We start from the raw sequence: 10,257 nt of genomic DNA, 5'->3' as shown, positions 1-10,257 counted from the left end.
TAAGTTTGGTATGTTCAGGATTCAGTGGGCTTTCTGCATGTGCAGTGATCAGCTCTACAAAATATGTATGATGATGTCCTAACGTGCTGGCTTTAGAGGGCACACATGATAGGGGTTGGAAGGGACCTCTGGAGTTCATCTAGTCCAATGGATCAGCTCTGCCGCAGAACTGATGTGCCCAGCATTGCCCAAGCCCAGTTCACACTGCTGTTCCAACTAAGTTCATCTTATTCTAGAAGTCCTGCATACACTTACATAAAATCCTCAAATTCTCTTCCAACAACATGCACAGAAACCCAAATGCGTGCTAGTGTTCTGAAATCGAACCCATTTCTTTGCCTTTGTTTTTACACACAGCAGGGGTTTTGTTTTTCACATCAGGGACACATTCCCTACCAAGATACATGGAGATACTTGTGATCAAAATGATATGTGTAAAATCTGGTGTGGTTACCCATTTGGGAATCTCTGGGTAGTTCCAGTGCTCCGGCACTGCAGGGCCAGCCAGCTGCTCTTTGTTAATACATAAACTATGTATTGTGGCCATAGCTGTATGGATGGGTGCGGAGAGGCCTACACTGGGGATTCTGGTGCTCCATGCTGATCAGGTACAAGCTGATCCTGTCTGGCAGCTATTTTAGCAGAACACTACACCACAGCTAATCCGCTGGGTGAAGAACAGAGTATGGAAAAGCAAGGTGTGGAGAGGAGTCTGTCCTTCCAGCACTCACTTGGGTAGACATGCCCTGTCTCTCTTTGAGAATTTAATTTTTTTATTTATCTAAGTAGCATCTTACATCTAAAGATTGAAAAAGGTTACAGAAACCCATCTGCTCACTGAACAAGGAGTGGCCCTGAAAATTTATCACTCCAAAACCTCCAGAAACTGATGTTTAGAAAGACTAGCTCAGAAACTAATCAAAAATAATGAGGCCATGGACATATGAATGGAAATGCAGTGCTTAGGGCACAAACCTGGAACAAACTGCATTGCGGTAGCTATGCAAAATGGGTATATTATGCATCTGAAAGTGAGAAATGAGCATAACGAGCATTAATGGAGTCTGAAACTATGAGAAAGTCATTACTGCTTTGTCCATTGGCAAGCATGCTAGAGTTGCAGTAAGACTACATTGTTCTAGATATTTAAATTAGGACTACTTGACTTTTCAGGGGTTAATGGCCTGAGTTGATAGGTAGGTGTGTACATGTCTCAATTCATAGACCTCAATTATTGTAACAACATTGATGTTAGGAAAGTAACAAACTTCTTTCTGCAAAAGATTAAGCATGCTATAACAACAGAAACAGCAGTAGATAAATTATTTGCATTAAGGTGAGTGCAATTTTTTTTCTGAGTACATACACGCGTTATTTTGCTTTTATTATTTAAGGAGTAATTTCATCTGGTACCGAAACCAGTCGTCTCTTGGGTGAATCACCACATGGATATGGTCACCCAGCAACACTACACAGTGATGTAGATTGCAAACATTTAAAGTTTGTTACTCCTTTGTTGTTTTCTCCTTGTTACCATTTATAATCAGGTTTTAAAAGGTGTAAGAAACACAACTCTAAACTGCAAAACAGAAGAGCAAAAATCAGTTGGTGAACACATTGGTGATAAACACTTTTGACTAGAGCAAGCAGTTTTGTCATATGTCCTTAATGGCCTTTGGTATTCATTATTTGATAAAACTTTTGTGTTTAAATTCAGGGTTTGGTCCTCAAAAAGTACCAAACTGCTTCAATTCAGTCTTGAATCCAAACACGATGCTTATAAAGATCCACTCAGGCTCAATATCCCTCAGAGTAGCTTCGCTCTGGGAATGAGTCAAAACTCCCTGAAGTGAATATTGTATCTTCCAAGAGTTTCCATCCTACCCCTGAAACTCAGATATTAGACTTAATTTAGTTTTCAGATTTTTTGCTGACTTGCATGAGTCGGATCAGGCTTCCCATTGATGGAGAAGAATCAATGAAAACCTTGGGAATTAGTACCAGGTTGAAGAGCCAGTTGATAATACAGAGCAAGAGGATAAAGATTTGACCCCAGACCTATATAACACCGTGAATGCTTATTGCTTCGTTAATAAGGTCAGATTTTATTGATAATGAAGTAAATGGCTAACTCCCGTTCACCTAAACGACATGCCAGTCATCTCTTATTTTCCCTCGAAATCCTGTGTATTCTCCGTCTCCTCCACGACTTATAATTATTATAGCTTTCTTATAGGAAGACATTGAAAAGGTAATTTATTCTTCCAGTAAGCCTCTGAGTCATCTTCCCATTAATCGTTTACAACCATTACACTGGATATTTCCACGGCACCTCCCCGAACACTCTCCAGAGAATTATCTCCATTTATTCAAATTCTTTTTGGTTCTTTCAACAGTCCGGGGCCGTGTCCCCGTTCAGATAAAGGCGGTGACAGCCCGCTATCGACTAGGGATAGCTGCAAATCCGCCAAGTCATGCTGCCCTTGCAAGGGGCGGGCAGGGCAGGGAGGGGCGGCGGAGGCGGTGGCGGCAGCGGCCCCCCCCTTCCGCGGCGGCGGAGCCCGTCTCCTCGCGAGACCGGGGCGGGTATAAAGGGGCCGGTGCAGGGGGGGGGCTGCTGCAGTGTGGGCCTTCTTGCGGCGTTGGAGCGTGCGGGGTTTTCGGCTCTTTGCGTAAGTGCGGGGGGAGGGGGAGAGAAAAGAGAGAGAGCTTGCCGCAGGGCAGAATGCTTGCCGCAGGGCAGTGTTCATTTGGGGTTTTGCACATTGCTTTCGTTCGTGCGTTTTTTCTTAATTTTTTTGTTTGTTTTTTTTTTTTTTTCTTCTCCCCGCCCCCGCTGCGCAGATGGGGTCTTGAGCAAAGCGTGCAGGGCGAGCTCTTGCTCTCCGCATTCCTCTCCGCATCTGCCGCTTCCTTCCCTCACTTATTTTCCCCCTCTCTTTATGTGGTGGGCAGATAACTCTTTCCTACGTCCCGGCCTTTATCAGCTCTCCCCGTTGTGCTGCTCGGGGAGGAGCCGCGGGGTGATCTCCGGGGCGGAGAGGGGGGGAGCGCGGCCATGCCGGGAGCGGAGCGGCCTCGCCCGGCTGGGCTGGAGGCTTCGGATCAAGGCGGGGCGGACTCCCGCTTCCGAATCTTAATAAAAAAAAAAGAGTTCTATATTCACCTTGGGGGGTAGGGGCGGGCGGCCCCTATCGCTGCGGGGGGGGGATGCTTTGGTCTTCGCTGTCTCAGGGAAGCGAGTTCCGCGGTCGGTGTGAGCCCGGCTGCGGCGCGGTCGAACCGAGGGGGCGTGTGGCTCTTTGCCGACCGCAGCTCAGCAACTCAACCGCGTTTTTGCGACGGTCTGAAGGTAGCAGAGTGGAAGGCTGACGGTGTGTTCTGAAACGGCCTTTCGCTCTTGTTCAGTATATCCTAAAGGTATGAATTACTAATTAAAAGCGCAGGCCTGGCTTATTATAATTGCAGCGTGAAGATAATTGAAGCCGTGTGCGGCTGTGAGCAACAGAAAGATACTCTGACCTGCTTCAAGTGTACTTGATTTGCAGCGTCCATTCTCCTTTCCTCGAGAATGAAAGGAAATAACATACTGAGCCTGTGGTCTGTTGCTCTGTGGGTTAGGAAATGCTGTGGCTAAAAATCCAACCAGAGCATGTGAGAACACATGGGAACCCCGCACAGAAAAGCAGAAATGTTGGTAGGTCCCAGTAGGTGCTCCAAGGAAAGCAGATGGTTCTTTCGCAGTACAAGGCAACTAAATCTCCTGCCAGCATTGCAGATCTTCATGTTGACTAAAAAGGGGGCAATAACTTATAGTTTAAAAAGGGGAAATATCAAAGAGTGGTTTGACAGCTTTTATTTGACATTGAATACCTAGTAAAATACTCCAGAGACTGCTGATGGAATAAATATAGGAGGACTGGCATAGCACTGAGCAAAAGCATGACCTTGAGCTTGAGTAATGGAAGAGAATGTAGCTCAGTGACAAAATGTGGGGTCATGCACTCCAGACAAAACAGATATTGCTTAGAAGGTAAAACTCACTAGTTGGAGGCATCTCAAATAAATAAATATTGTGCAATGGCTGTTCCTGCCCCCCCTGTCCCTCCTAGAGAACTGCAGCTTCAGAATTGCACCTGCATTCGTGGCTACATGTGATGCTTGGCAGAGGGATGATTGATGTCTTCCTACTAGACTGTTTCAGTGCAGTCCTAAGAATACTCTGTAGTTCTGGCCACATTCGTTCATAGAATCAGTTCATTCATAAGACTCACTCCCAGTCTGTGGCAGTTGAAGGCTAAACTGTTGGATGAATGTGGGGATAAAGAGCTCTGTTGCAAAAGGCATTTAAAAAGCACTGTACAGTCTGACACTTCTCAAAATGAAAACTGAGAGGTAGATGGTTACTGTCTATATACTGTCAGGGTATGTAAGAGAAACTTTCAAAGGTAAAACTTGTACTGAGAAGATTCTAAACTGATAAATTTAAACTTGGATCGAAAGATAAATGCTTATGAATTAGGGGCTAGTCCTCCAGGAAGTGTCTGGCAAGGGGGGAGGAGCCAAGAAATGAGGTGCTCTCAACCTTTTTTAGAATTGACTTCGTGCCTTGTAGGCAGGACTTGGAATAATCCTTGAATCTCAACTTTCCTTGGCAACATGAGGCTCATGCTAACCTTTCAGAAGTCTTTTTATCTCCAAGGCAGCCAGTGCTTGTAGTATAGAATGACTTAAGCGAAATTACTTTTAAGAAGACTGAGTTGAAGAAAGAAGGTTCATAAAGTTACCTGTTTAAAAGATTATGCTCTGGAAGCAACTGGAATTCTAAAGTGATGTACTGCATTCCCAGACTGAGCAAAAAATACTGCACAGGGTGTATTACAAATGACTGGCTTCTAGGGCAGGCAGCCAGAAGTGGAGTTTTCTTGTCCTTGTATACCCTCTTACTCTTGTTCTGTAGACTTGCAGTGGAAATGACCTAGCTGTACAGGTTTAAGACTTTGAGATTTTAATTGCGAACATTGAATGTGATTCACATGTACACCATGAGTCTTTCTAGTTGCGAATAAAACAACGTTTAATTGTTTGAAAGGCTAAAGTGCAGTTACGCAGAGCGCTGTTATCTGGAGATTAACAAAAGTTCTTTTCTTCTGGAATCATCAGGGAGATAAAGTTTTGAGGGCTTAAATTCCATTGTAAACTTGAACAAGAGTCTCCTCATCAAAAATTCTAAACCCCATACTTTCTAACTCATTCACCTAGGGGAACTGGAAGACTTACTGAATACTGCTAAAATTCTAGAAGGTGATGAGCTGTTGCTGGTCAAAGATAACTATTATTGTATCATTAGGAGGCTAATGAGCCATAGATCTTGAAGTGCTAGTAATCTATGTAGTGGCTTTGTCTGCATATCTAGGCTGTGATTATTGAACTGCATCTTACTGTATTGTTTTAGGGGGAAAAATGCTAGTGTTTTGACTGAACTACCTATGTGACAAAACTAAAACTAATTTCACTCTTAAGCCTTGTGTTGCAAGACCAAGATCTGATAAGATGCTTTGAATAAATGCTTACTTCTGGGTGCAAATGTACTATGTACTATTATCTAAATTGTATTGTTGTTAACTCTTATCTAGATTAAATCAAGATGTCTTCAGGAAATGCTTTCATTGGAAAACCAGCCCCTGACTTTACTGCCACGGCTGTAATGCCAGATGGGCAATTCAAAGACATCAAACTCTCTGACTATAAAGGTAAGATTATGTGATTCTCTAATTATGCAGATATAATCTAGCCATATGCAGGAGTGGAGGGCATCTAAGGATACATCTTGATTTTTGGTTTTGAAGTAGTAGTGACCACTTGGCAGTAGACTGAAGTATACAACTTGTGCAGTGGTTCTCAGTGGTGACTGGAGTATGCTTGGGAAGCTGTCAGCAGCATGGCTGCATATCCCAGCTATGATAATTGTTGCTAATTAGCATAAAACTTCTCTAAACTGTTATCTTGGACCAGGCTTACTTGTCCTGTCTATCATACTATGAGACTGATGTCACATCTCCAAAGCACTGTGTGAAATAGCAGTCTTCTCTTGTAGGTTTTCTGTCAATGGAAAGTATATTCTTTAACCAACGAAGTGCCTTTCTCTAGAGCACTAGTAAAATGTTTGTCTTGCTAAAAAAGCTTACTAAAATCAAAGGGAAAGCCTGAAGTGTTCAAGTACTAATGTGGGTGGCTTCAGAAAGAGATTTTGAACTGGAAGCCGCAGCCCTCAGGCTGCGTGAGGGTGGTGAATAGGCATAGGCTAATCACCTACTCAAATTAAAATGTCTCTGTGGGTTGTAGCCTTTCAGACTCAGACGTGTGGCTCTTCTGCACTCTGTTACTAGTCAGCCGCAGGGTCTTCTAGTGCTAGTTGTACTCTGGGCAGGCCTATGGGAGTAGGCCCAGGAGATGGGCATTCCCTGTCAAATTTGACAGTCTGGTTCTGGAGACTTCAGTTGAGTAGGATTCTGAGTTACTAGCAGTAGAGTGGCCTTCAAGAGCATTGCAAATGGCATTTGGCTGAAGTGTAAATCCCCTAGGTGCTTTATGGGCTTCCCACCTATACAGCAAATCTTAAAATAGAGGCATGAGTAGTTTGCCATTTAATCCTTAAAGGTAGTGTATCAAGCCCTTTCTCTATCACTGTTTGAATGGTTGATATTGAATATGACAGCTCTTATAAAGGTACAAGAGATTAACTAGTTTTACTGCCCTTCTAGGAAAATATGTTGTGTTCTTCTTCTACCCACTGGACTTCACTTTTGTCTGTCCAACTGAAATCATTGCATACAGTGACAGAGCTGATGAATTCAAGAAAATCAACTGTGAAGTGATTGGAGCTTCTGTTGATTCTCACTTCTGTCACCTTGCCTGGTAAGAATCAGCCTTTTAACCTACCAGAATATTCTGCCTGGCCTCAGTTATTGCAAGAACTGAATCCTGAGAATATTCTAACTTTCCTACTGGAGTATCAAATAAAGGCACTTGGGAAGTACTGGTAGGGCTAGATGCTTCTGAACAGAACTGAGCATACTGTTCCGTTCTCATCTTGTCTCATTGGCAGAGAGTATGATATGGCAGAAAGGATCAGCTTCTGTTCTACCATATACTTTATTATGAACTGTCTATATTTTTAATATTAAACTTCCTTCTTTTAGGATCAACACTCCTAAGAAACAAGGTGGTTTGGGTACTATGAAAATCCCATTGATTTCTGACACAAAACGTGTCATTGCCAAAGAATATGGAGTACTTAAAGAGGACCAAGGTATTGCATACAGGTACGTATATGCATAAGACCATATGCAAGAAAGTAAACTTGCTGTTAAAGTCTTACGTTGCAATACATGGAGCATGTCAGATGAACACAGAGCTTGCATATACTCGAACACCTGCCACAAGTTGAAACTATTACTATTCTAAATGTAAACTGCTTCAAGCTATCAAACACCCCTACAAGGGGAGATGCTACTTCGTTCTGCTTAGTGTTTAGACTTCTCATGGTTTTGGTAAGCAAGATCAATGCCTGCTGCTTCCCTTTAATTACTTATCTGCACAGTGCAGGAGTCTCATGCAGGTGAGCGTCTGTGAATACTGGTAATGAGACCTACATAGTCATGAAAGTGATTACAGGTGTTTAATCTAGTGATTAAAGTACAGATTAATTAAAACGCAAGCCTTATCGTTTAGTCACCTGTTCAGAGTTCAAGTTGCTGAGGGGGCTAAACTTCTGTGAACTCTTAATGGGACTTTGTAAGACTAACTGAGCCATTGCTAGGTTGTGTGTTTTTTTTTTTTTCCTTGAGAACATTGTGTGTAGTTTTTCTTTAAATGTAAGAGTGCCTTTCCTTAGGTTTCTCTTCCATTTTTTTCCAGAGGTATCTTCCTTAAATAGGAAGTGTTGCTTTGCTTTCCTGCATTAGTGTTTTGACTTGCCTCTTAAGATTTTTAACTACTAATGTTTCAGTGCTATGCATACACCAAAGGTATTTGGCTTTGGGAAGAGGTCAGTAATACTAGATGACATGATTTATTGCTATAATAGAATATTCAACTTGGGTTTTTGAAACTCACTCCAGTCTAATCTGTCTTTCAAAAGCTGGATTTAACTTGAGGGCTGTTTATTTTTATTTTAGGGGTCTGTTCATAATTGATGAGAAGGGGATCTTGAGGCAGATAACAATCAATGATCTTCCTGTTGGCCGTTCTGTTGATGAAACCCTCAGACTTGTCCAGGCCTTCCAGTTTACAGACAAACATGGAGAAGGTAAGGGTTCTTCCTCTTTCTGATCTTAAATGTTTCCCTAGAGAACAGTATAAACTAGGCAGGTTAAATCAAGGTTTACCGGAAGGTACTAAGTACATCTATAGATCTGGGCACAGTAACTGTGCCTCTTGAAATGCATCTGGTTGTGTAAAGCTGCGTGTTGAAGGACACCATAGTACTGTATTTATCTTATTTCAGGTAATGGTCTATTAAATACTTGCTAGTGTTGAAATATCACATAAACAAAATTTGGTGCTGGATGCCTTGCCAAGCATACACCACTTTCAATTAGACACACAAAATACTTGAGACAAAAAGAATGTGTAATCAGTTAGTCTGCAAGGGCAAGCATAATTTAGACTCTGCTCCTAGATCTGGTAGGCTGATACCATTGGTGCTACTGCTACATTTTAAGCAGTTACACTTCTAGAAAGCCTGCTGATCTGTGTCCATGTGTAGTGAGGGGAAATGGGATGTGTGTGTCTTTGTGCCCATAGTTCAAGAGTGATACGAAGTGTTTGAGGGTGGAAGCTCTTCTGCAGGAGCTACCAAAAAAGCACTGCAGATGAGAGGTTTGAACCAGGTTATGAAACTTGAAATTACTGTATGTGTTACTAGTCTTCAGCTGTGATTAAATTAGCTAATGACAGATGTTGCTGCTGGTCATACTTAACTTGCTTCAGAACTGGTAAATCAATGGCAGATTTTATTAAACCAAGCTGCTATTGTGGCTGTGCTGTAGCCTGAAGAGTCAATGTTGCTGAACTAGTATGCCATCCTCTTGTCAGCTGAGGAGATGTCCCTCATAGTTGATGACGGACCAGTCACATGTCTTACAAATGAAGCCTCTTGGGGTTTACTAAGCCCTGGAGTAGCTTTTGCTCCAGAACTAGGACCGCAGTCTCATCTAAACCAGAATAGATCAGAATAAGGTGTGTAGCAACACTCAGAAGCTGAGAATACTGTAGTTAAAATTTCCAGTCTTGTGTGGAGTGCACATTAAACCATACAAGGAAGGCTGTGTCCAAAAAATGCTGCTCAGGAGTCACTGCACTTTTGAGACCATGCAATTTCTGCATTTTGGTGGCCTTTTGATAGCCATATAGGAGAACTAGAGACAGTTTAACTCTTCCTTCTCCCTCCTGATTAAACTAGAGAATGGGACTAGGGTTGATTCAAGATAAGGAGAATATAGACTTGACTGGATCCAAGGAGAGGTGGTACTGCAATAGTTAGAAAGCCTTCTGACTCGAGCTGCTGGTGTTGGTGTTAGCCTTGCTGTCAAGCTGCTATGAAACTTTGAAGGGGGTTGGGGAGGGATGCATGTGTAAAGGGCCCACTGTTCCATGGGCAAACACGTGGTTCTCTGGGTGCTGCTACCTAGTGATCAAATGGAAATGAGTAAAATAAAATGAATGTAATGCCATATGGAATAATGCACCTTCTGTATCTTGCAAAGATGCATACAAGTTTTGAGTTGCTAGTTTGTTTTAATGTTGCTTTAAAACATGTTCTGCAGGAGCAGCTGGTAAGACTTAAACATTCTTATCATTTCAGTGTGCCCAGCTGGCTGGAAGCCTGGCAGCGACACAATCAAGCCTGATGTTCAGAAGAGTAAAGAGTATTTTGCCAAGCAGAAATAAACTTTCAGTCTGAGTGGAAACTAGTATGCCTTACATAAAGAGCAAGCATCAGTTACTGAACTTTGACTAAGTCATTGCATCTGAGTCAAGGGATCATGCTATAGGTATAAACAGTAACATTTTTTACTTGAAGGAAAGTTTGTCCTGTTGACAGTACCTTCATAGAAAATCCTAATGATCAGTATCTGTACATCAAGCCCTGTTGACTTTAGTGACAATGCAGTGTATGTGGTTAGCCATGTGTTGCATATAGAGCAGTTGTATCCTTTTGTAACTCTATTAAATAAACTTGTGGAAAGAGCA

At 42.3% G+C, this 10,257-nt stretch overlaps 1 protein-coding gene across 1 annotated transcript; it reads left to right on the top strand.

The window, feature by feature from the left end:
• The first annotated feature begins 2,498 nt into the window (after nt 1-2,498).
• PRDX1 (peroxiredoxin 1) lies at nt 2,499-10,257 on the top strand. Its single transcript, XM_074597501.1, has 6 exons — nt 2,499-2,672; nt 5,637-5,753; nt 6,765-6,918; nt 7,203-7,325; nt 8,181-8,311; nt 9,869-10,257. Exons 2-6 carry the CDS (start codon nt 5,648-5,650, stop codon nt 9,952-9,954), a joined length of 600 nt encoding a protein of 199 aa, XP_074453602.1. The 5' UTR covers nt 2,499-2,672; nt 5,637-5,647; the 3' UTR covers nt 9,955-10,257.

This window comes from Larus michahellis, chromosome 8 (assembly GCF_964199755.1).
Source record: "Larus michahellis chromosome 8, bLarMic1.1, whole genome shotgun sequence".
In the NCBI taxonomy this organism is placed as follows: Eukaryota; Metazoa; Chordata; class Aves; order Charadriiformes; family Laridae; genus Larus; species Larus michahellis.
The sequence above is the reverse complement of the archived record's forward strand: the minus strand, read 5'-3'. Positions and strand labels throughout refer to the sequence as shown.

Coding starts and splice junctions, on each gene's coding strand:
- PRDX1 (XM_074597501.1), top strand. CDS start 5,648: ATGTCTTCAGGAAATGCTTTCATTGGAAAACCAGCCCCTGACTTTACT. Junction 5,754..6,764: donor CAAACTCTCTGACTATAAAG/GTAAGATTATGT, acceptor CTGCCCTTCTAG/GAAAATATGTTGTGTTCTTC. Junction 8,312..9,868: donor TACAGACAAACATGGAGAAG/GTAAGGGTTCTT, acceptor TTATCATTTCAG/TGTGCCCAGCTGGCTGGAAG.